The 27,851-nt window shown below is 34.0% G+C and overlaps 1 protein-coding gene across 2 annotated transcripts in view; it reads right to left on the reverse strand.

Annotated features, from left to right (window-relative positions):
• Window positions 1-9,555: 9,555 nt before the first annotated feature.
• The window catches only part of LOC115216992 (REST corepressor 3), a 49,458-nt gene continuing 31,162 nt past the window's right edge, over window positions 9,556-27,851 (reverse strand). Inside the window, exons 3-14 of one of the 2 annotated variants that reach the window (XM_029786490.2) lie at window positions 26,492-26,563; window positions 21,417-21,469; window positions 19,289-19,450; window positions 18,445-18,569; window positions 18,173-18,239; window positions 17,953-18,062; window positions 14,969-15,185; window positions 13,806-13,883; window positions 13,088-13,145; window positions 12,674-12,876; window positions 12,062-12,273; window positions 9,556-10,780 (exon numbers count right to left, since the gene is read on the reverse strand). In XM_029786490.2, coding sequence (XP_029642350.1) covers window positions 10,654-10,780; window positions 12,062-12,273; window positions 12,674-12,876; window positions 13,088-13,145; window positions 13,806-13,883; window positions 14,969-15,185; window positions 17,953-18,062; window positions 18,173-18,239; window positions 18,445-18,569; window positions 19,289-19,450; window positions 21,417-21,469; window positions 26,492-26,563 — 1,484 coding nt within the window. In that variant the 3' untranslated portion in view covers window positions 9,556-10,653. Of the gene's footprint in view, window positions 10,781-12,055; window positions 12,274-12,673; window positions 12,877-13,087; window positions 13,146-13,805; window positions 13,884-14,968; window positions 15,186-17,952; window positions 18,063-18,172; window positions 18,240-18,444; window positions 18,570-19,288; window positions 19,451-21,416; window positions 21,470-26,491; window positions 26,564-27,851 lie in introns of both variants that reach the window. The other variant, XM_029786489.2, reaches the window with a different exon arrangement.

Here is a 27,851-nt window from a genome sequence, read left to right on the forward strand (position 1 = left end):
GTGTTAACATGGTCCAATTTTAATTTTTTCTTCTACGGAAGGAAGAGCAAGCCTTCTTCTATCTCAATTTTGGTCAACTTGCGCTGCAGGGTTCTCGGAGGAGATAGTGTTAGTTGAAGGCTACCAAACCCACCATACACAGACAACTTCAGCTTTATATAGAGATCACAACCAAAATTCTTACAAGCTGAATAACAAACCTTAACACATTTCTATTTTAATATCTTACAATAGTTAAGTGGAAACTTGCTACAGGTGAGCAAGAGAAATTTTGAGAAAGAACTCTCACCTAACAAGTGTTTTGGCCCATTTGTTCCTGATACTTTAGGGGAGCTGGACCTACCTCGATAGTGACTCCCAAGTGTCTTCCTCACGTTATTTAAATGTCATTTTTAGTGGTTCTTGAACTCAGAACCTTTGAGCAAGCTTATTGCATGACCACAAAGATCACTGAATGGATTTGCACTCTTTCAAACTGAGTTTCCTCCCTCCTGTGTTGAACGGCTTTCTTAGGCGGTGAGCTGGCCGAAATGCGTAGCCGTATTTCGTCTGTCGTTACGTTCCGAGTTCAAATTCCACCGAGGTCAACTTTGCCTTTCATCCTTTCGGAGTCGATGAATTAAGTACCAGTTACGCACTGGGGTCGATGTAATCGACATGTGTTCAGCCCCTTGTGGGTAGTAAAGAAATACGTATTTTTTTTTCAGTTCTATCCATCATTTCTTTTCACCCACAACCACATTGAGCATGTCACAGTTGTCCGACAGGTTCACCATCAGATTCTGAATTGCTGAATTGGCCAAGTAGTTAACACATGGACGCTGTGACAAACCCCCTTGTGCCAACTTCCGGCCTGCTTTTACTGTGTAACAGTACTCCTCTTTTATTTGTTCTTTCAAAAAGTCATTGTACTCCCTCGTCTTGAATTAATGTTGTTCATCAGTTCAGTTCTCCTGACAGACTGTCTGTTCAATTAAGATGATTCTAAGCACCTGATTTTGACCATAGGACAATATCTGGTCTTTGTCCTTTGATACTGACAAAATTAGGATAGTTTCTACTATATTTTTGCCCTGGCAGGAAATGGCAATCTATTAGATGAAAGAACTTCCTAGATATATTAGTTCTTAAAAGCACATATATACAAATAACACAATTTCGTAATGATAGTTCTTAGAGTAATCTTGCTCGTTTGAAATTTAAGACACTTGGAGTATTCCCACAGGAGCTAAAAGTAAAATGAAAAATATGAACTGGTAAGGCCCTTTTGCACATGTCGCTTGAAAGGGGTTTTTTTTTTTTTTGCTTTTTTATTTTTTCAAATATAAAGATAAGCATTTTGTTTTATATACTCTTTACTCGTTTCAGTCATTTGACTGCGGCCATGCTGGAGCACCGCCTTTTAGTCGAGCAAATCGACCCCGGGACTCATTCTTTGTAAGCCCAGTACTTATTCTATCGGTCTCCTTTGCCAAACCACTAAGTGACGGGGACATAAACACACCAGCATCGGTTGTCAAGCAATGCTAGGGGGACAAACACAGACACACACATATATATATATATATGCATATATACAACAGGCTTCTTTCAGTTTCTGTCTACCAAATCCACTCACAAGGCATTGGTCGGCCTGGGGCTATAGCAGAAGACACTTGCCCAAGATGCCACGCAGTGGGACTGAACCCGGAACCATGTGGTTGGTTAGCAAGCTACTTACCACACAGCCACTCCTGCGCCTTATATATTTCAAAATATATTCAAACAAGACAATTCATGAGAAAACAAGCTTGGATTTCCAGCTGAACTATTGGAAAACTGAAACTGTGAATGCCAGAATTGTGAGCATTTCAGCTGAGTGGTTCACTGGTAAAAAGTGGAAAATTTTGCATGGACATTGCCCAATCAATACATCGCCACTACAAAAATTGAGCTCACATTTTTACCTCGAATAGTATTTACTCATTGCTGTAGATAAATAAATAAAAGAATAAAAAGACCCTGCAACTTTTAAATGACACCTGGACAAATTCCTTCAAGAACACCAGAAAAACTGAGAAATGCCAAGCTCAGGATACATTTCCTCTTAAGTACCTTCTTACTTGGCTGAGCTATCATGTCCCAAAACGTGATATATGGTAAAGAAGGCATTAATATAGTGGTTGTAGCAATCCAAGAAATTTTAATTTAAATTACACTTATTGGAGAGAAAGAATCATAATGACTGATTTTGGTAAAAATATAAAAGTGACAATCCCAGAAATTAAATTAAAAAAGGTGCAATGTGGAGATGTTTGATTTTAGCCTTACAGTGACAACTCCAGTCAGGTTCTGGGTTTATTAGAACTCATCAGTGAAGCATGGTCTATTATTTACCAGATCCTTTTTACTTGTTTCAGTCATTTGACTGTGGCCATGCTGGAGCACCACCTTTAGTCGAGCAAATCGACCCCAGGACTTATTCTTTGTAAGCCCAGTACTTATTCTATCAGTCTCTTTTGCCAAACCGCTAAGTTACAGGGATGCAAACACACCAGCATCGGTTGTCAAGCGATGTTGGATGGGGACAAACAGACACACAAATATATATATATACGTATATACAAGCTTCTTTCAGTTTCCATCTACCAAATCCACTCACAAGGCTTTGGTTGACCCAAGGCTATAGTAGAAGACACTTGCCCAAGGTGCCATGCAGTGGGTGTTTATGTGTGTATATATATATAAACACGCGCATATATATGGTGTGAGTTGATGTCTCCTGGTCTTGACACAGCATGATAATTACAAAAAAGCATTAACCATCATACAGCACTGTCTCATGAAAGACACACCTGGCCATTGGAAATATTACCTTGCTTGGAAACAGTTGAGAGCTATTGGAAGAAAGGGAATCCAGCAGTAGAAAACCTGCTCCTGCAAACTCCATGTGAGCATGGAAAAATGGATGTTAGAATGATGATAAATATCAGCCACAGTAACTCCACTCACAGACTGATTTCAGAAGCATCCCAAGTATTCATGAAATTCTTTTTCATGGGGTGTGTGTGTGTGAAACTGCTGTCCGTCACATCAAGAGCCATCTCAAAGAAGCTTCAAATGTTGACACAGCTCTCAGAGGATCTCTCACATATATCTTGTTTTCATCATCATCGTTTAACGTCCGCTTTGCATGCTAGCATAGGTTGGACGATTCAACTGGGGTCTGGGAAGCCAGAAGGCCGCACCAGGCTCCAGTCTGATCTGGCAGTGTTTCTACAGCTGGATGCCCTTCCTAACGCCAACCACTCTGAGAGTGTAGTGGGTGCTTATTACGTGCCACTGGCACGGGGGCCAAACGAGGCTGGCAACAACCACAATCAGATGGTGCTTTTTACTTGCCACCGGCACGGAGGCCAGTAGGGGCGGCACTGGCAACGGCCACGTTCGGATGGTTCCCTTACATGCCACTGGCATCACAGCTACAATTTCCATTGATGTTAATCGATTTTGATTTATAGGAGACAAAGCCTATTGAAATAGGATTTAATGAAATTGGCAATAAGTAACTAGTTACATACTTGTTTATAGTAGTAGCATAGCTGGAGGAGGGGTACTTTGTGGGGTTTGTAGTATAAGCCTGTGTAGGGAGCATGACACACTCTAGATATGCAACTGGTTTGCAGAACATCTACACTACTTGCAAGGCAGGAAATTTACAATCCATACAAGTCAAACCAGACCAACAGTTCTTAGGGAACTGTGGGACTTGGATTATCTCAACTTACTTTGGATATTTGATAAATCATGGATGAGAACAATACCGAGGCTGATGCATTTTCACAACCTGGTGCTCTACACAACCTCATGTATTGATCTCACATGAATGGCCAATGAGGAACTTGTCTCATTGATAAAGGTGTGATACATTACATAGATTACCATGTACATCTCTTGACTCTCTTCTATTTGTTTCAGTCATTTGACTGTGGCCATGCAGGAGCACTGCCTTTAGTCAAGCAAATCAACCTCAGGACTTATTCTATCAGTCTCCTTTGCCAAACCGCTAAGTTACAGGGACGTAAACACACCAGCATCGGTTGTAAAGGACAAACACAGACACACAAACATATATATATACTATGGGCCTCTTTCAGTTTCCGTCCACCAAATCCACTCACAAAGCTTTCGTCGGCCCAAGGCTATAGTGGAAGACACTTGCCCAAGGTGCCACGCAGTGGGACTGAACTCAGAACCATGTGGTTGGTAAGCAAGCTACTTACCACACAGCCACTCCTACGCCTATACTGCTGAAGTTTTTAAACATACTAGACAAACTCAAAAATCGATGATTTCAAGATATAAACAACCTGGAATTAATCAAGATGTACGCCGTGGGTCAGAAATTGCACGAGATTACGCTGTTCCACGACTTAACACATTTTGTCAAATTTCTTCCTCTTCTGATACTTGTACTTACATTAGGATAAGAGATCGTTATATAGGAGAACCAGAAGCCACACCCATCATACAAGAACCTTAGAGCATTGAATTTTTTGAGCTGATGTTCCTTTTAGCATCATAAATGACATTGCTCAGGTACTTTGAATCAACATTTTTTCTCAACAACCAACCACTTTCAATTACAACTAATATGCAGACATAAGTCAAGGTCATAAGTCAGCCCTAATTGCTGGCATTTTGTTGCTGTTAGGTTATTTGTAAAACAGTGAAACGACATGGAAACTAACTGAACAGTTTCTACTGCCTCAATCAAACACTGCCACTGGATGCCAGCCCCTTATGTTCATCTGATTGAGACCACAGATGGCAGACATCCCTCAAAGTGTTTCAGTGGTACCGACAATTGATTGTACTCATGCTTTTCTTCAATTTTCCTTTATGAGAGAAGATAATTAAGATACTATTGCAGCCATCAAATTCAGTATTACGGTTATTGTTCAAATGTCCCCAACTCACAATGAAATTTTTTAAAATACTGATTTTACTTGAAAGTTGCCTTCCTTGACAAAAAAACTCACATCTACCTTTCTTAGTTTTGCATGAGGGACAGTTGAGAAATAAGACAGGCCTCATTTAAGAGCTTGTATAGACATGATGAAGGCAACCCATGCTTCAGCCCAAGTGCTTTATATGAGAAATTGACTGGATTCAATGAAAATAAAATTTATTAAACTCTAGAAGACTGCTTCTGTTAGGAATGGCAGGTTTCTAAATTCTCTACAAATTTTTGTTTAGGCTGTTAATGTAGCAATGGCAACCTGCAGCATTTCTTTGGGAAATTGTTTGTCAATTAGAGACAGTAAAACTGCTTTCATTTCTTGTAGTAACTACTAATACTTGAGTGCATGTACGTTAAGTTCATCACAAGAAGTATTGAAAGCAGATTTACTGCTTTTATATAATTAAACAGGGTTAAGCAATATCATAAATACTTATGAATTCTGTCTTGATGAAATCTTTTCTTATTCTCTATGGAATGTTATTTCCAGTTAAAAAGTATGCTTATTTTTCACCAACGTAGCAATATCTATGCTAACTAGAAAGACTCGTATAATACATTTTTTTTTTTACAACAGTCAATTGACTTTGTAAACACAAAATATGTCAACCTTGCTTCTATTAAGGTTAAAATGTGAAGGATCTGATTTTTCTACACTTGAATTACTGCCCACAATTTTTCTAACAACCACATCTTTTAACTGTATTATTGTGCCCACTTAGTGAAGAAAAGGTCTACACTGCTGGTGGCATAGACAAAATTATGTAATCATAGTCAATTTATTTTCAACAAAATGGTGATTATGGACACAAACAGAACTTTTAACTAAAAAATTCTGAAGCAGACCCATTTCAAACGAAACCATCTGTGATGAATTCTTTATACAATCATAGTCACAAATTTTCAACAAGTGAAAAATTGCGATTAAGTTGGTAAATTCATTCTCCACATCAACCATTGCAGGAATTATTGGATATAAGGTGATTTTTATATCATGTTCCATAGTTAAGATTAAGAGTAATAAACACTTCTATACGTTCAAAAAAAAAAAAAATTTTTTTTTTAAACCCTTAACGAAGTTTTTTTTTTTTAATCAGATTCTGAGATTTTCGCAAAATATGACAAAACCAATATTCCAATAATTTCCACCTGTGTCACTAGAAGAGAAAACTCATCTGTAAACAGCTGTACAGCTCTATATTAAGTCTTAATTGATAAGAGCTGAGATGACTGCAATACAAATTTTAAATACTTCCATGAGTGTTGCCCAATGACACCTGGTCTACACCTGAATGCCTTGCAATAGATGCAACACATGAAAGTTAAGTCTTCACTTTACAGGCTCCACTTCAGTCAAGCTTCCACAATATCGAAATTAGGAAGAGATTTCAAAATTGACCAAGACTCAACCTACAAACATAGGTAAAAATTAGTCTTTTTCTAAAGAATCAGAAGAAACTAGAAGGAAGACAAAGAGGCACTACTCGGACATTTCATCTAATTCTACTTACGACCTTCAGAAATATATGAATGTCATGTACATTTTTCTCGGATGTCCGTGAGATGTTTTCCCTATATAATAAATAAACAGATTCTCCTTAACTTCACATTCATTGACCTATCTATTTACAGAATTTCCAAATTTTTAATAACCTTTTAGCTGCAATCTCGCTCAATAATACTGACCTTTCTTACTTTTAGGTTTGATAGGTCATAATTTCCTTCAAGACTGCTGAAGTTCTTAAGTACAACAACACAGTTGTTCAGCTACAGTAACATTTTTGCCTCTTTTAGAAGAGAGACAGAGAGAGACATGTAATTACCTTTATAATCTTACTAATCAATACTGTGGCAGCAATCACGGTACAGCACTCTGCAACAGACAGGAACATAACATATTTGCAAATTACAGTTACTGACATCATAAACAATTACATTCAATCCAATTAATAAACAGTCATTCTCGTTAGACTGTGATGCAATGTACAATGTACCTTTGATTACTGAAACCACCATCAGTAAGGCTTTCAAGCTTACTTTTGTTTTCAGGGGAAGAAAAAAAAAATTCTATTTATATTTAAAATTTTATTTTTCATTTATCTGATTGTGAAGACTTTACATTTTTGAAGTATGGTTTTTGATGATGCTTTTTGCAAATGATCAACATGTGCAGAAGAGATGACATTAGCAATTATGTGTAGAAAAGTATTGACACTTGGCAAATGCTTATTTGCAAATATGCCAGTGTCACTGAGTAGAAAACAAATATGGCTGAAAGAAAAATGGGGACAAGGTCATATAAATTGATGAAGACTTTACAAATTTCATGGACACATGCTCAATATCTTCTACACATTTTTTCTTTTTTATTAATATTATGATTAAATATTATGGATTCAAAGACAACTGGAAGCTACCATTCCTGCTGTTAAAAAAATGAGTTATTTTCCCTAAAGTCGTATTTAGCATAAGGTTTATAAAAGTAAAAATACATTCCCCTACAGACTGCTGGCCTAAGACTTGAAAAGCATACAGTTCGAACTCATCTTGTGATAAACTAAAGTAATCATATGCTGACACTCTTCCAAACAAAAGATATTCAGATAATCATGTGATAGTCTGAATTATGTAAGTGTATATGTAGTGTTGTGTATGTTTTGAACCAGAGATCAACCTGCTAGTATTACTACTTCTCCCACAGATAAATCAATACCTTTTTTTTTCTGTATTATTTATTATAAATATACTGACCACAACACTTAGTACCATTTTAAACCCAATTTGTCTCAAATATTAGCCACAGTCAAACATGTCTACAGAACTATTTCTCTTCAAATCAACCTCATCCAAAATTATATTTCAGAAATTTCAACTAAGCAGATTATAAAAATAAGTTTTCAAGAATGATTACAGCTTGGTCATTCTCTATATTACCCAACAATGCACAATTCTAGGAAATTTGGCTTAAAACACTAAAACTAATGCTAATTTATATGACAACTAGGTCAACATGAGCGACTGTATTGAATTCTTACTTCAGATCCTATGCAAAGGTTAAATCACTGAGTGAACCAGTGATGGCTAAGAAGGAATGCAAAGGTTGAGGGTGAAAATTGGTTATACAAAAGCCATTTACAGAAAGATCCACTGAGCAACTTGAAGTAAATGGTTCTGAAGGTTCTGTGGTATTTGAAATCTCTTAGTGGATCATTGGATCATTCTACACACAAATGGGTAAGTTAGGTACTAAAGATGTACAAAGTGGAAACTGAGGTAAGCCAAAACCATTGAAGATGGACAAAGAGGAGTGATGACTAGTCAGATGTAGCAATTCAATAATAACCACAGAATTAACCCCTGCCCCCACCTGTACCAATGTTCAAAGCACAACAGCAGCAAGCACAATGGTCTATACAAACATGTAAAATGTTTAACACTGAAATAGTTTACTCATAGTTGGAAGAACACATTTCAATCAGAGAAGTTTTCTTACCTAATAAAATTTCAGCTATTCAAAGCAAGGAGATTGAAAAACCAAGCAACATCTACTAAGCAAAGAAAAGCAATGAAAATTTAAAGATTAACGAGTTCAGGCCTAGTAAAAAAATATGTAATCAAACACAAACACGAAGTAATTTGTATATTTCATTAAAGAGACTGAATAAAAACTGTAATTTCATTAACAAACTCACAATGAGGTAGTTATGGTTGACTTAAAACAAAAAAAAAAAAAAAGGCAACTGAAACTATGAAACAACTAACATAAAGAGACAAGCATAGCAACCTGATTAAGACGTTTACTTTACAACCAATGGTTCCTGGTTCAATATCCTACTCTGCAGCACTCTGGGCACACATCTACCATATAGTCAAGTTGAAAAATACCTTTGAGCGAAATTAGGTAGAGGGGAAACTGAAAAAACCGTCGATCATATGTATGTATGCATGCAAGTATATATGTACAGTGTAGTGTAGTTAGTTATATAAATGTTGGGGTGTAAGAAAAAACTTCAAAAGGGAATGTATCATGTGTAATCATGTCCGACCGAATTATGTCCCTTCCTACAATGTTCTATGTGCACCACAATACATACTTTATACTAAAAGATATGCATAAAGTGCTGTGATTAACGGAACTGAGTCAAGTTACAAAACAAACTATTTTGCCATTAAATTGAGGTAAATACAGAAAAAAACAGAGTGAAAGTGTTGGCCAACAAAGAGAAACTACCAGCAAATTTTACAAACTAACACTAAGAACCAGATTGTTAAAGATAAAAACCTAGTCTACGTATTTAAAATCAAGGCCTTGGGAATGAAACAAAAAAAATTCAAAACTTTAATTTACCCTCTCAAGTCCTTACACATAAGAAAGAAAAACAATTAAAATAAAAAGCCTATTTAAATCCTGTGTAAATTACGTTAAATTATTAGATCTTCAGATATCAATACAAAATGGAATGGAATAAAACTGGCCGTCTTCGATCTTGTCCTTGACCCAACCTAAAACCATTCAAGAACGGGTGGTTTATTGACAGTAATGAAAGCAATGCAAAGATTTTATCATTTATTTGGATTGTGTGGTTGGACTGACCACAAGCTTTTTGGACAAATACAGATATGAACAACATGTAAAAATATTATCAATCCTCCTTATGCCCACCATGGTACAATGGTAGGTATTCACAGTAGAAACTTTTATCGCTTTTCTTTTATATATATATATATATTTATTTATTTATTTATTTTATTTATTTTTTAAACAGTGTTTCTTAATTTCATTTTGGGTTATTATTAATGGTTTCATTGATATTTTTAAAATTTTTTTTTGGTTTTTTTTTTTGATTTTTGTTTTCTGAATTCTCTCAAATTATAAATGAAGATGAACATCCACACAAAGATCTGTGTTGCCAACTATTGTGCTGGAAACTGGTCAGTTGGAACTGCATTGTACAACATTGAAACAACTGACCAACAAGCCAGATACTCTCAAATCACACTTGTACTTAGCTCGTTGGTGAGTAAAAAGCTGGTCTGACACCAAAAGGTAACTGAAATTATGCAATCATCATATGCGTTTAGGCCGTTCCACAAAATCAGTGCTGATAACTGAGGTAATTTGTACAATATTAGAGCTTGTTACAACACTGACAAACAGGATTATGTGACCCTGAGGAAGTACAAAATAAATAATTTATAAATAATTGCATAAAGTTTCTTCATGAATTTATGGGATTTTGGGTATCTTGCTAGTTCAAGATTGATGGTGTATATACTATAAATATATAGTATATAACTAACAACATATGCCATCATACATACACATATGTGTGCGTGTATGTGTGTGTATATATATATATACAGATACATATATGTGTACGGATATGTAGTTTGAATCAAGAGGAAAAAAAAGATGATATACAATATGAAGTACGTTATTCAAGAGAGAGGAGCAATAAAATAGTTGTTTCTATATGTTATATTTAACGAGAGGAGAGTGGGGATGAAAAAGTTGACGGACACACCGTAGTTCATATCTCCACTAGAACTGAATGAAGAGGTTAAGTGACATATCAAAATGAAGTGAGTGGTGGGTTCAACCCAGTGGAACTATCTAATGAAGGTTATTGGTGGCTAATGTGATACTAAGATTAGTCTCTTCCTCCAGCAGCTGGCATCTGAGCTGGTACCACTGTGCTGACAGGCTGTTTTCCTGACATCGGGCGAATTAACGGAGGCGGCGGTTGCTGTAGTATGGTCTTCGGTTGAGGAAGCAACCTAAAAAGAGAAAGAAAAACACTGATGAAACTGAACAAAAGAGTGACACAAATAAAGACAATAAGCGACACCAGACACTTCAAGCAGACAATATTACTTAACAATTGACTAAACTTCAACCAGCCACCCACATTATTGGTTATTAAAGATGGATAATCAAAACAGGATCATGTGATGATTAAACAATTTGTTTATGAGGATATAAACTAATCTGAGACAGCACTACGTTACTGAAAGAATAAAATAAGATGTGGCCGTCCAACCCATGCTAGCATGGAAAGCGGACGTTAAACGATGATGATGATGTAAATTCTGAATTGTGGTGAACTTAATAATACTTAACACCACAATCTCTCAGCAATAACATCTGTATACTCATACATATATATGGATACATATTACACACATGGCATAGGTGTTACATTTTATTATAACTTCCACAAAATGATATTTTATTAAAATATCAAAGCTACAAAATGCATGCTGTGTCGTGTGTACGCAAGTAATATCAAATCACTTGAAAATATAAGAAACCAACAACAAAAGCAGTTTTTTCCTTCCTACCACCCCCCACCCCAAAAAATGATTTAGGCCAAGAGAGTTTGTAGGCATCAATAAACATAATTACTGTGATGGATGAAGAATATTAAAATATTTGAAGTTTTGCATGTCAGATTCTTTTCCACACTTCTCTGTAATTAAACCTACTAACACCTACTACAATCCACCTTGAAGTTATTACCATTATTGCTGATACAGATCTCCAGCCCTTTTGAGACTAACTTGCATGAGATCACGTCTGGTTCTCACAACAAAAACCTCTCTTTTGAGAAATTGAAACTTTAACTTCATGTTATAAAAATAGATTTCATAAATTTACTGAATCTACCTAAATCCTTAATATCTTTTAATATTAATGGAAACGCATGGGTAGTTGTATTCCATTAAGAATATAGTCACAAAAGGAGTATATAGCAAACAAAAAAAGTTTGAGGTTGAGGAGCGTATGAGTAGTTTAACATCTTTATATCTGGTTTAAAGAAACATTAGCCAGAAATTAAATGTCAGATGTAAACAGATTAACCATATTTTAATCAAAATGATTTCAGAGTCTAAAATAATTAGAGAAATTAAACTAATTGAAGTTAGTCTTTGCTAATAATTGCACATTCAGACAACTACAACTATGCTGTTACAAAGACGACACTGAGTTTTACAAGCCCACGGGGCAGACGCGACAGTTCGTAAGTGAGAAAAAACCGTTTTGAAATGCACCTGTACCTCGGGTGTTGAGATGCTTGGGAATTATTCCCCTTCGTGATAGGCACTTGCGGCTGCTTGAGCAAGGGAGGGGGAGCCGGTGTGCCAGCAGCCGTTGGGGTAGCATTCCCACTACCAGAAGCTGGCAGATTAGCTACCGACTCCTGATTTATAGGTGGTGGGGATGAAGATGCCGCAGCACCATCTGTTGAAGATTTGCCATCAACATCCATCTGAAAAGTGAAAGATCAATTCAAAAATTGAGTTTCTCATGGAAAAAAATGTCAAAAATGTAACTGTTATGGTTACATTAACAGTAGAAATAATGCACAAATAAGTTACGTTTAAAGTAATTATTTTCATAAATTTCTAATGTCAAAGCTTTATAATACTGGGGTGATATGATCAGGTGCTCCAGCAAAAGAATAAATGAAGTTACCTGTACTGGAGATGCTAATTCTCTTTCTCTAACATCAATGCAGCATTTACAATAAGAAGTTTCTTTTAACTACCACAGCATGGCCAAAGGCCATTGGATGGGAGCAATCAAAGAGAAACTCACTAAGAAAAATTAAATTTTTTAAATCAGAACGTTGACCTATTTCAAAGAATACTCAAACTCCAAAATGATACCTTTTCAATATCTTTTTTTTCTTCTTCTTCCTCTTCTTCTTCTTTAACTGAGTCTGTTCCATGTTCGCTCTCATACTCAGCCAAGACTTCATCTAAATTATACCTGCGTCTGTAATTTATAAAAAAGTTACGCACATGTGCTTCAAGTTTATTGCCAATCACTTCAGCAATAGCCTTGAAATCCTTTCCATAACGACGAACACCTGCAGAGAAAAACACACAATAAAATTCATCATTGCACATAGATCCCTAAATGACGACATCCAACTACTAAACTTTAAATAAAGATTAGAGTTTTTCCTTAATGATTATTATAAAGTGGAATTAGCTTTCTAACTCAATTGAACTGACAATTTCTATTGGTTCCATGTAAAAAAATTGACTAACTTAGAGCAAGAGCCACAAACTACTTACCTTGCACTGCAAGCAATAGTTCATCATTAGTCCAACGAGAATTTATTCTCTGAGTAGTCTAACAAGTTGGGAAAAAGTAAATAAGATTAGAATGCTTAGAGGCATGTAAGAGAGATGAAACACGAAAATGTATTTCTACCAAAAGTGTTTACATATTTTAGCCTATGTAAGGTGTCTCCACTTAAGTTGTTACCCATAACTCAATACATCTAGGAACCTTTGATAGCAAAAGTAAATTGTTTTGCTCAAGTAAGCACAAATGTGAAGCTATACTACAACAAAATAAAATACTAAATCAAAACATGACTAAATCATTTTATAGTAAAACATCTAATATGATGGAAAAGGGTAATCCAGAACAGTGCCTTACACAGATAAATGAAAATACTTGCCCAATATAAATACAAAATTCTCAATTTTAACAATACCCCCAAACCATAATTAATACATTCTAAAGTAAGCAAAACTATTTTTTCAGTAAAAAATATCAAAATATAAACCCATATTTCAAGTTTCATACCTAGGTTACCCCAAATCATGCCTACTACATTTGAACTATGTATTAAATGTACATGATTTAAACTGCTAATCTACATCATCCTACATTATGGTTGCATCAACTTTTTGTAGTATTCTTCACCAAATTATAATTAGACTTGTTGAGGGTTATATTTTTAATTAAATTTTATTACCAGACGAAAATGTAAAAAATACTTACTTCTGGTGGTCTCCATTCATCTATTCCAGAACTTGTTTTGTGTTTCTGCATACTTATGATCTGTTTGTTGTTTTGAACCTACATGTTAAAAGAAAATTATGCTGAATAATAATTATTTGTACTTCATTATTAATCTGTTAAGGTTATAGTATAAGGTCAGAAATAGTTTCTGTAAATTTTAGACCCAAGAGTAGAAAACAAGAAGCAGTTTCCACATACGGGAGCAAATGTACCCCCATCTCCATCGGAATTTAAATTTTGCTCCCATTTAAGTAGAACCCTTAACAAGAGCATTCAACTGGGTGCTGCAGCTTACATCATGCATGCACTGACCACTGTAACTCACTTCACACATACTGCATCACTAAATATAAAAACTTTGCCAATCCAACAAGGCATCAACATATTCTGAGTGGTTTATGTTTATCATCATCCAAAAACACCATGTGTTCCTTATAGCTTCATGAAACTAATATCTCCATAGGATTCCATCCCATCTATCGGAATATGATGATGATGATGCCCCTTTCTTTAAAAGAGCAACCTCTCTCACTTTATCAATTATAGTCCTATCACCCCAATGCATAAACCTGAAAAGCAATGGAAGACCATTGTAAATGACTACTAATGTGTGACTAAAGTAGAGCCATACCTGTCACAAGTTTGTTTTATTACACACCCGTGTTTCCATCGCTTGACACTAGCAAGACCTTCAATCATGTCTCGAGAACATCCTAAGTTTTTTCAAGCTGCTTGCTCTGTGGTAATGTGTGTTAGGGCTTCACTTAGATGCTATCATCTCAGGTTTTAGAACTTACTACTGTTACTTATAATTTTATAAAAACTCACACACTGCACCATATAATTAAAATCCTCTTAGTTACAAATGATAAACCTAACAATCTCTGATTTCTCATGACAGCTTCAAATATATAACACTAGCAACACTGCAGAAACTTGGCTTCTTCTACAGGCCTACAGTATACATCAGCCTAAGATCACTATGACACTGTGCACATTTCATTTTATTTGTACAACAAATCCATTTCCATTTGTGAAGTCATTAAAACATTTTATTATAAGTTGCTAATATTGAAAAGGAAAATATAATTACATAAAAGAAAAAGGCTGTATTTCCTGCCTCAACAAATATATAGTCTTACCTGTCGTTTTAAAGAGACAAGCTCTGCATCTAATGACTTTAAAATTTGTTCAGCTTGCTGTAGTGGTCCAGTGAGCATTAACCTGAGGTCATCTTCATTCAAATACATGCCACGTGGCGGCTTTCGTTTATGTCGCATAGGATTATGCCGATGCTGGCTATGCTGTTGTTCACGACGCTTGGTCGGTCCAGTACTGGATTTCATTACACCAGTTCGCCTAATAATTTGTAAATATATATATATAATTTAATATATTAAATAAATTCAAGATTATTGAAAAGGTTGCAAGACGCAACGAAAACTTTAGGTAAATAAAAATAAGAAATTAGTGGAAATTTTACCAGTGAGTGTGTTACATTATAAGGCCCAGACACAACTAAATAAATTCAGATTTGTGTAAACTACTTCAAGAAAAAAATATTATTTTACTTCCTTCACTCCCTAGATTTTAATAACAAATGGATCTACCATCACGATCATCATTTAACATCCATTTCCCATGCTGGTATGTGTTGGACGGTCTGACAGGATAGCTCCTATCAGCCAGGAAGCTGTCCAGATTCCAAGTGTCTGTGTGGCATTGTTTCTACAGTTGGATGCCCTTCCTAACACCAACTATGTTACAGAGTGTACAGAGCCACTGGCTCAGGTGCATTTACATGGAACCAATACAAATGTATTTTATGTGGCACTAACACCTGCAAAGGACAAGCCTGTATGTATGGCTGGCAGTGATTTTACTCAGCCAATCAAAATATTGAGAAATAAAGAAGGTAACAACCAACAAGATTAAATTTGAACATAAGACAATGGTCATAAAGAAAAACACGTTACCATGAATCTACACTGGAATGCATGTGTGTGCCAGTCCATCTTGCCTTTTAGACACACAGACAATCAAAATTGGCTAATACAATGAAAAGGCTGGAAACGAAATAATTTCCATAATACCTGAATTCAAAACTGCCTCAGTTTTAGCAGGTGAAGAAACAATTAAATAATTCCAACATTATTTGTGTGCCATTACTTCTGTTTTTCAGGTTAACTGTATAAAGAACCCTATCAACATATTGCTTTCAAAGGAAATTTGGATGCGTGGCAAATTGTAGCTTTAGAATATGTGCGAATGCATCCAGCCTGCCTTTAAGGCACATAAACATGCAAAACATAGCTACTACTAGAGATTCTGACAAGTTGTGGTGCACCTGAGCACTGTATACAATAATTTCATTATTATTATTATAATTTCTGTACCTCCTCAACAAATAAAATTCTGCTGTTACTAGCTTTACTGTTAAAGTAAATACAAACTTATGCAGATTTAACCCTTTAACATCTAAACTGACCAAAGCATTCTACCCGTTTTATGCTCAAACTGGCCAGATTTTGCCTCTCACACCTACCCTACAATGTCATTCTACAAATAAACAATGACATCATCACAATTTCAAAAGTACAAGATAATGTATGATTAATTCAAAACAATGTAGATAAATAAGTATTACATTTGAGAAATAAATCTGAATGCTAAAGGATTAAGCAAATTTTCTACAAATTGATTAAAACCACAATTATTTTCATATTCAGAATCTTAAAACTTTTACCAATTTAAAAACTATGTGAAAAAGTTTCACCTTCAGTCTCTCAAAATCTTTCTAAATTAAGATCATTTGCTAGAATAAAGCAATGTATTTTAGACAGTTTTCTCATAACTATTAAATATATATACATATTTTTCATGGTTTTATAAAACAAGTTTAACCTTTTAGATTTTATACATCAAAGTGGTGTTTAGAGCAACTTAAAAGATTCTTATATAGATCTATATCAAAAAGTCTGTCACAAAATCTACTTGTATTATAGGTAAATACACGCAATAATCAGTGAAATATAAAATTATTTAAACTTTGCCTAAATGATAATCACCATATCAAGAATTACAGGCCAATATTCAGCAGGAGTAAGACAATAGTATAACACTTCAAAGAATTGTACACATAGCTGGATGTTCAATTGAAGTAAAATACCAAAATGCTCAAAGAATACTAAAAAATTATACATACACAAACACACACAACAAAACAATAAAAGATTAACTTTATATAATTAAGCAGAATCTGTCACTCATCAAACAGGTAAATTGACAAACTGAAAACCAGGTAAATTTGAAAATATATTTTATAAAAATAAATTATATAACTTCCTAATGTGTATGATTGTATTTATAGCAAAAATAATGTACTATTTTCTTTCAGTGGTGCAGGAGTTCACAGTTTGTCCTTTTACTTTTTTTCCTCTTACAGGAAAAAGAAGGAGAAACTTTTTTATTGCAAGATTAATTCCACTAGTCTTGCAAAATAATGAGTGGGTTTTAAGTCTTCAGGTAAACTGACTGGGATCAGTATCTTCAAAGGGGGAAGAAAAAAAATTTGGAAAAGAAATATTTTAAAAGTTTTCATTCCCCACTGCATTCTTTCTGCCTTTAATTCATCATCACTTTCATTACTGATGTCCAGGTCGTTTCACTATCACAAATTGCAACATCCAATTCATGTCCGCCACACAGTTATGCTTGTTGCAATTCTTCATTTGCTGCAGCCACTTTTTCTTCAAATTCATAGTTGCTACTACTAAATCTTAAGATGGAATCCATTTTTTATAAAGGGTAGAACATTATGAAAAAAAAAAAAAATAAAAATAAAAAGATATATAACCAAAAAAATTTGGTGAACACAAAATTCACACTCAAAAGGTTAAAATATAGGGAACACATTTTCCTAAATCTTATAAACTGACCTTAACATAAGGACAGGATGACTAAAATCGTAGCTCACACTGGTTTTCATCCAGCTATCTTCATACCATAAATCTAATAATTAATGCCAAATCAATTAACTGGTCCAACTATTTCAGATGCATAATCCTTGAAGTAGATTTTAAAGTTAATTTCAATATGGCTTTTACTACAACGAATTTCCACTTACCGCAAATATTGATTGCAACTATTGCACAGAGATCCTTTTGCGGTTGAATGGAGTTGAGAAGAATGCATTCCACAATTGGTACAACTTTTGCTATCTTCACCTCTGCTGGTCTGAAAGGACGAGTTTTACATTCAAAACAAAATGTAAACCATAGTTCAAGTTAAATTTTCAAAATTAACATGAGAGTAATTTATAAAATTAAAAGAATTTATCAAAATACCCCATTCTCTTTGTTATTCTCAACATCACTATCAGAGTTTCTACTTCCTTCATCCGATGCACCATCACTAATGTAAGAAAGGAAAAAAAACGCTCTAATAAACATCCAACAATAAACTTATTGATGGAATCAATACAATAAATGAAAACCAATAGTAAATATACTAATAGTACCCATGGAAAATCTATAGTTATCTTGAAAAAATATCCTGGTATATATTATGTTGAAAGTTTATATAGAACCCTGAAATGCAAAAAGGAAAATGTAATCACCTGTCTCCATCACGTGGATGTCCAGCCAGTTTTTTAGCCTGGCGATCCATAAGACTTGTTCTTGACCTGGTTTTCTTCCAGGAGTAATAATACTTTACTAAACTAGCAATGGATTTATCTGGAAGCTGAAATAACAGAAACAAGTTTTAAACTTTTCTTCTAGAGTTACCAAATTTTTATTCTTAATACTCCATAATCTAATAAATCATGAGTACCACTGAAGGCTTAACATACAGGCTTAATTCAGAAGGTGAAGTGTCATGACCAAAAAACACTTTATTTATGGATAAGAATAAAGCAGATGTTTCAGCCAGGTTTCTGACACTATCAACTCAGCTATCCACAACCATTCAATAATTGTTAGCTGTCCTGCAATTCAAATCATATATTCAGTTGATGCTTAATTATAAACTGAAGCTCAAAGTTTAACCCTTTGGTGTTCGCATTATTCTGCCAAAATTAATGCTTTTTCATCCTCATTGTTTTGAACTAATCAGGCATTATCTTGTGGCTATGAGATTTTGATGAGGTAGCTGTTAATTTTTAAAATGATATTGTAGGGTTGGCGTGAGAGACCAGATCTGGCCAGTTTGAACATAAAAAGGCAGAATACTTTTGGCCAGATATGGCTGGTTTAAATGTTAAAGGGTTAAAGACAAAGGCTAAAAATTCAGCATACATAATATGATCTTTTACTGCTAAAGAAAATATTTTAAAATCAATGTTTCATAAATTAGGGTTTGTAGAGCAAATCACAATGAAAAGTAGTCATAAAGAGCAAATATGGGTGCTAAATATACATCTAGCCATGTGATGTAAAAATTGCTTCAATAAATATATTTACCATTTGCCTGATCCTCTGAAAACTTTTCCCATGGAAGCTAAATGCCTGTTCAAAAAGAACTTTATCTTCAACAGTCCACTCATCAGGAAATGGAGTAAAGTTTGGTAAGTCTGCTAATGCTTTTTCTATGTTGTGTTTATGCCAAAACAGCATACCAAGAGCCTGGAATTTATATCCAAATTTCAATATTAAAAAACTGACATGTTGTGAGGTGATAGAATAAAAACTATGTATAAATTTTGAAATGTTGACCTAGAAAACTACTGGAACTAAAAACACTATACAATAATAAAAAAAAAACTAACACAAAGGTGAAGCAATTCAATATTACACACTTCCAAAACTCAATTGTATCAAATCAAGATTGTTATTAAAACTAAGGTTAATGATAGAACATCTCGAAAAGCTTACAAACTAGTGATTATCATGTGGTTTGCCCCATCAGCCAATAAACCTTAGCTTGAAACTTGAAAGGTGCACTGATTTGTAGAGTGAATACAGGCACCTAAATGATGACTTTAGTTTACCTAACAGGAAAATTAATGAGCATAAGATAACTTCTACAGGTTTCCTCTACCTGCTTAAAATAGCACCAAATCTCTCTCTACTGTTTTAAAAATGCAGTGACATACTGGATAATGTATTCAACTGCCTTGTCTTAACTACCAACATAATCTCACATAACGTCACCCACACCTTCTGGATGGTGAGAACTCTCCCTCTACAAGAATAAATCTTGATCTTTGAAAATAAGCTACAATATGCCTTATTCTCAAAAAGAATAATCCCGCTAACCCTACAACATTGCAAAAGTGATGAGGATAGCAATTAGCAGCAACACGAGACTTTCCCACTTCAGTGACTACCAATATACCATTCGCAAAACCATCTATCAATCATTGGTGGGTTCTTACATTTGAGAAATTTGGTAAAAATAGTCAACAGTATGTAGTCAGCTCAGGGATCTCATCATAAGCTGATGAGACCTGCTACTGGTACCATGTAAACCAGTACTATCTGTTCCATGGTCAAGTGGTCAATGACGAAACTGGCTCCCCCACTACTCTCATGAGGAGGACGTCTGGACACCCAGCAGGACTAAAAACAAGGCCTGTCATAAGCCAGATGAGCTCTTTGTGGGCAACAGCCATCCAGCTGGGGAAGGCAATGGCAAACCATCCCAAGACAAGAAAACGCTATGAGAAAATTCTCCAATAGAAAAATTCATGCTTAATCAGAAAGACATTTGCTGTAGCATCATCAACGTTTGGGGAAAAAAAATATGATACATGATGACGACAAGATACTACTTACATCTGGCATTTAACAAATTTCCTAGCCTACAGGTTTCATAGGCCTCTAGTCTCTTGGAGCTATCAGATCAGACTATAGCAGCATGTACCAATAGGGTTCTCTGGGTCTATGCCATCATTTCTGAATGGCTTCAGAATTCAATTTCATTCCCTATATTCTTCCTTCTATACCAATAACCTATTTGCCTTTCCCAATAATGATGTGGACATAGATGATACCAACGTTCCTCCTTATCTTTCTGCAAGCATGCTAAATCTATACCAAGTTCATGAACAAAGTTTTCAAAATAATAAAAATAATAATGAAAAAAACCATCCCCTATCTAATCTAAACTACATCATCATACTTAAACAGCTGGAAACAACTTCAACAGTACACAATATTTTTGTTGAATTTCTTTTCCAAACACAAGCATAGAATCTGAGATCCACAATTCCCCTTAGCACATTCAAGATGCAAAAGATATGAAATGGTTCCAACTGGTGTCTGAAATAAAATTGCATACTTGATTTTCTAAACAAACCTTGTCTATAAATCTATATTTAATGCAGCAGATGGCTAGACTGACCAACCTTCATTCACTCTAAAAATTATATATGTCACTAAAATTGATAATTCTGAAGAAACATTACATACTTGTTGACTATTACATATATATTTTATCACAAAAAGATATGATGGAAAAGTTTTAAGCTTCAATTGAAGAACCTCCATGCAGCCCACATAAATACATAAAATTGTAATATGTAATTGTTCTAAACTATTTTCACCCTAATACAGTATGAAAAAGAATAATATTCAACTGTAACATTACCTGCTCCATGTTGTAGCCATGTTTCTCTTTTGCGATAGTAACATAATCATCAACTGCAATACAGAATGAAAAATTATTCTTTCCATGCAACTTTCCAAAAGAATAGCAGAACTAGATACTTAGTTTGACTAACTGAAAGTCTGAGTTTATTCAGATAATTATAGAAAGAATCAATGATTGATTAACAAGATAGTATCTGGGTAGTCATCAATGTAAACATAGATTATTTCTTTAACCTTTTCATGACAAGATTTCCAACAAAACACACTTTTAAATAATCAAAAATATGAAAGTGCATAAATAAAATAACTGATGTTTTCATTTACATTTATGTTAAATTATATTTGGAACATAATCTCACAACACAGTTATATAAGCTTAAAATAAGAGATATTAATTTCAACCTTAACATTTTAAAATAAGCAATTTTAGTCCAAAGAAATAAAGACGGTCTAAGGACAAGTTAAAGAAATTATATCATAAGTAAAACCTTCTAAAATGTGTTAATTGTCTTTGCTGGGACAATTAATTTAGTAATAACATAATTTCATAACTACCTTAACTGCTGTCATTTTTGTAAAAATATAATCAAGTCCAAAGGAGAAAGACAGTGTTAATAGGTTCACAACTCCAACAGTAGAAAAGATGTAGTTGAGTAGGATAAGTATAAACGAAACTTAATAATAGGGAGGGGTACCATGTGACACCTTTCATACAAAAAAAATATCTTAAATTGAATGAAGTTTAAGTAGGACATGTGTCTGATACATATCAAGTACAATGCCATCGCTGGACAGGTTTCAATATTCTTAAGCCAACTCCAAAAGACACATCAAAGTCTTACCAGTACTTATTAGACCCTGGATTTTGACTGATAAATACACTGTGGGGAAATTAGCAGAAATAGCTTTGCAAGGCTGAAACAAGCCTGGAGTTGTATCTGTACTTGTGAAAGATTACATCCACTTCCCACTGCAGGTCCATCATTCAACTTTATAACTACAGGAGTTATCTCCCTTCGACTTCCCTAACTAGAATTAAATATTAACGTATCTCTTCATAACGGGTGTGATTTTAATTTACGAAAATTTGTTGGTTCACTTACATGAAGTATATTCAAGTAACGCCATATTTAATGAACTGATCATTTTAAAACAATCCCTAAAAATCCAATGGACTCATCATTGATAATTATGGAGACAATTCCAGACAACTTATAGAAAAACTGAAGACTTGGAGATAAGCTTTAGTGGGAAAATAATTAGAATTAGCAAATATCTGATTTTCATTAACACTAATGAATTTTCTTGTCATTATCATTACAATTACAAGTGATTAAAAATTGTTTTTGTCAGGTAAGGTGGAGAGCTGGCAGAAACGTTTGCATGCCAGGTCTGTCTTTACGTTCTGACTTAAAATTCCGCCGAGGTTGACTTTGCCTTTCATCCTTTTGGGGTCGATAAATTAAGTACCAGTTGCATACTGGGGTCGATCTAATCAACTGACCCCCTCCCCCCAAATTTCGGGCCTTGTTCCTAGAGTAGAAATGATTATTTTAAATTCACTGATAAATTTTACTCCCACTGAAACTATATAATATTCAAGTTGTTCAGTGATAAGAGCTTTGTGCTGACTATGCTTTGCTGAAAAGGCTGAGTAAGAAAAACATGTCAAGAGTTGCTATCACAGATATCAAAGATCAAATTCTTCCATACCACCCAGTACATCATTTTATTTTTAATTCAATGAAATTTTGGGTTGCTTCCCTTGCTCCTTCTGAAAATAATTTTCATTAATGCTAATGAATTTTTTCATTATAATAATAGTTGCAACTAATTAAAAATTGGGACCAGGTAGGTAAACTAAGAATGGTAGTAACAACAATCTAAAATAACTGTCATGTTATAGTTTAACTTTTAGCATTCAGATTACTCAGTCAAATGTTATGATTATTCATATTTTAAAAAATTAATTGTCTTGTAGCTTTGAGACTTTGAGGGTGTGATTGTTAATTTTTAGATTAACTCTGTAGGGTGAGTGTGAGAGGTATAATATGGCTACTTTCAACATAAAACAGATAGAATTTAGGGGCTGGATATGGCTGGCTTTTTGCTAAAGGGTTAAGTAAAAGAGATACAAAGAAAAAGGAATTAAAATTTTGGGCATCAAATGCAAGAAGCAGGGCATACGTAGAGGTCACTCAAATCTATTATATTTAAAACTAGTTATCAATAAGACCAGAATATTGGATACAATTACGATATCAAGATCAAATGTTCCTAAAAAATTTTATCTGCTAGTGACCTGCTTTCTCATTGATAGATGCCAAAGAACTGCAAAAAACGTTCCAGGCCTAAAAAAAGGTTGTCTAGCATTGAAACGTTAACAGATTAAAGGCTAATAAGACTTTATTGATGATAGAGAACAATGTCTTAAGGACATCAGAGACGTAGTCTTGCTCAATGGTTGCAAGATATGGGCATTAAATACATATCTGCAGAAATAGTAGAGAAATGAGTCATGCATAATCTGTTGAATATTATGTCAACTTGTATGAAAGACAGAGAATATTGAAACTGAGATGGTAATTCAGTATGAGACTGCAGGAAAGATGAGTGAACTAATAAGGACATGTGATATGACTGGACAATGAGTGGCGACCAAAGAAGTTTAGCATGTAAGTTTAGCAAGCTGTTTTTAGCACAGTAGAATCTTAAAGAAGTAGCATTTCATAGATGCAATGGCTCACAACAAATAGCACATGTTGGAATGCCAACTCATTCAGCCAATACCATCAAAGTTGACTGTTCTGTTCATCTTTCAAAATAACCTCTCATTAGTGTGCTTAGCATTTACTAAAGTACTCAGTTGTAAGACATCTAACCTAATAAGATTAAAATTTTTCAGACAATTAACCTTCTCTTTAGATGAAAAAGTTTTTTCAGATTTACAACTCCACATTTCAATCAGCTTGATCACTAACCATCAGATGTTTTATCCCTGGATGTGTATGCCATACAGGATTTGAACTAGGAACCTTTATTACTAAATCAGGAGTAATAATGTTCTTGCCCACTAAGCTTTAATGGAATGTAGCATACAAATAAATACTGGAAAATGCTTCATCTCTAAGGATGAGATTAATAGTCTGAAAAATTATAATCTTATTAATAACTCATCTCAGATATTAATCTAACCTAAAATTGAACATGAAAATGTCATTTCTAAAGCTTGGTGCATGCAGACTGTTTGAAATCTATTTCATATTGAACACAATCGTTTCTGTGTTGCTAATTACATTACACCCTTATACATTTTAATTAAATTCTAAAATAATCAATGAATTTAGACTGGTTTCATAAAACTATTTTTTTATTCATTTATTGATATATAAAAGGTTCTCAGATAAATCTATTAATTAAATTTTTCTCACAGAAATACTATTTTTCATGTTTCTCTTTTTTAGAATAGGTCCACTAGGCTTCTGCACTTTATAAGATGCAACAAAAAATGTTGGTACCAGAAAGGGCATCTGGCTGCAAAACACTGCTTCAAAAAGTTCCAGACTACTAATTACAATTAAGAGATAAAATCTGAATACAAATTTATTCAAACTTTGTGTAGATGGAATCAAGTGTAAATAATTGATGAGTTTGAGTAATGAGAATAATTGGCAGAGTAGGGCTTCTGAAAATTTTGGTAGAAAAAATATTGTTTTCACACCATTCTCTTTCTAGAAATCTCTGCCTTCATTATCACTGTCTCACGTTGTTTACATACCTGGGAATCGAAGCACCCGGTTTACATATTATTACTAGGAACTACAAGCAATTGTGTAGGTATGTCTTCTGTGACTCTTATTGCATTGATACTGAAAATTTTGAAATTAAATGACTATTCAACTAACAAAGATTATGTTATACCTAACAATTACACAAATATTGTACATCAAGTGGAACCATTTTATGAAGGTCTGTCTCATTCCTATTCAGCTAAAATAGATTGTTTCAATGAATTAAATAATAATGTATTGCAAATTAAATTTTTATGAAGCTATCATACCTCAATTATTGCTGGTTTCAAACTAATGAAATGCAATGGGGCTGACACAGAATATAAAGTTTGGAAGACAACTACTTGCTAGTTAATGTATAAATATGGTTAGGTGTTATCACTTTTCTTCCTGGCAGGTGTTAATTTATATGAACTACTATTGATATGCACTACTTTCTGAGAAAATATTAATAACTCTGGAAATCAGTTTTGTTAACCCTTTCGTTACCCACTTGTCCACTGTTTCATGTTGTCATGCAGCAAATCTGAATTGGGATGATTTTCAAAAGATATGAAGAAATCTAGTGAAATATACAGCAAACATAAAAACTACAGGTGTGGTTGTGAATCAGATATTTTGATTTTCAAAAGTGAAACCAACTGATTCTGACAGCAATAAAGAAGTGAATTTGTACATGAACGCAGTAAGAATTTGAAAACTGCTTTCATAGTGATTTTTCAGAAGAGACCAGACCTAATCTATTTTTTAAATATTTACTCAAAATTACAATATTATAGATAATCCACGAACGTGCCCAATTCTTCTATATTCAAATTTTTGTTGTATACTCAACTGATAATTAGCTAATAAGTCAGTTTCTATGGTGTTGTTTAAACAAAATTTAATTTTATATTTTGTTGTATTTAACTGTAATTAGATTTGCTTTGAAACAAACCAAGCAATAGATTTTGGTTGGAACCTCTTGTTAGATTTTGTCCAAAAATCATTTGTATGTCAATAAATAAAAAAAAAAAAGAGTTGTCTTATGACACCAGTCTAAATTCACAATTATTTTTTCATTTAACGGAAACACATAAGGGGTGTATTTTTGTTAGAAATATAATAAAGAAAGGATTAAGAGAGATGTTAACAGTTCAATTTACAAGGAACACTGAAGTACATGAACCAACATTTGCCACTGGTTGGCTTGGACAATTTTTCCTTCACCTCCCAGCCCTTTTTTTTTTTTTTAAATTGTGCCCTTCTAGAAATTATTTGTAAATAGATTGTCACTACTTACTTCTTGATTCACATAGATCAGCATTGGGAGCCCACACAAGCATAGCATCAGTCCGTACATCATTCTTGCCATCTTGAATGAAAATAAATACATGAAGATAAAAAAATGTTTAAAAATCTGGAGGATAAATTTTCAAATAATGTAAACTGTTAAAAACAAACATTATTCTACAAATCATCATTATTGTCATGTTTGTAATTTCTCTGATTTGTAAGTGCTTTAAAAATTATAAATTAATAAAACTAAAATATTTGGTATTGAAACCTAATTCTTTAAAAATTGCTCTACATCTACTTTCCAAAACGGTTTCTATTTATGTATATAAATTGTTGGACAAAATACTTTTAAAGCTGGATTTTATTTCATGCAGCTAACCAATAGATTGTGAACAGAGAGAGGACAGAAGAAAGTAATACAATGTAACACCTTTCAGACAGCAATTGTATAAATTTAGAAAACCATGTGAAAATGAAAATAAAAATCTAAGTTTAATCATTAAAAAAAAATGATTATTAGTATTAGATTAAAATCATTGCAATAATTGTCATTAATGCTAACTTTTCAGTTAGTGTAGGTAGAATTCTCCACTGACATATATAGTTGGGATTAAAGGATTTACTTATAAGGTATGCTAGTCAAAAGAATTGACTAGATTATCAAGCAGAAACTAAAATAGATAGAGTAAACACATAAATAAAAATAATAAAATAACTTTTCCTCAGTAATGAACAGAAAATAATGAGTAGGGTCAGGTTCAAAATCTTTAATCTGCATCTCAACTGGTTTTGTAAAGAACCAAAATTTGAACTATTTCCTTAACAGCAGAAGTATAACAGTTAAAACCAAACTGATCTATAATCTCATGCCCTAACCCTTTTGATACCAACCCATCTGAAACCACCTTTGGCTCTGTAGTACAAATGTTCTGAATTAAAATCTTAAAATTCAAAAGTTCTGAATTAAAATCTTCCACCAATATATGTTCCTATCACTATCTTAATGATAAAGTCATTTTACTAATTCTTTGGTGGTACATAAGAAGCACCATCCAAATGTGGCCAATGCCAGTGCTGCCTTGACTGGCTCCCATGCAGGCGGCACGTAAAAGCACCATCCAAATGTGGTTGATGCCAGCCCCCTCTGGCCCATAGAACCCACTACCCTCTTGGAATGGTTGGCATTAGGAAGGGCATCCAGCTGTAGAAACAGTACCAGGTCAGATTGGAACCTGGTGCAACCACCTGGCTTCTCAGACTCCAGTCGAACCATCCAACCCATGCCAGCATGGAAAACGGATATTAAACGATGATGATGAAACACAGAGTATCTCAACAGAAATACAGTAACAAGAGGGTTGAAT

The sequence above is a fragment of the Octopus sinensis genome, linkage group LG11 (genome assembly GCF_006345805.1).
Source record: "Octopus sinensis linkage group LG11, ASM634580v1, whole genome shotgun sequence".
Lineage (NCBI taxonomy): Eukaryota > Metazoa > Mollusca > Cephalopoda > Octopoda > Octopodidae > Octopus > Octopus sinensis.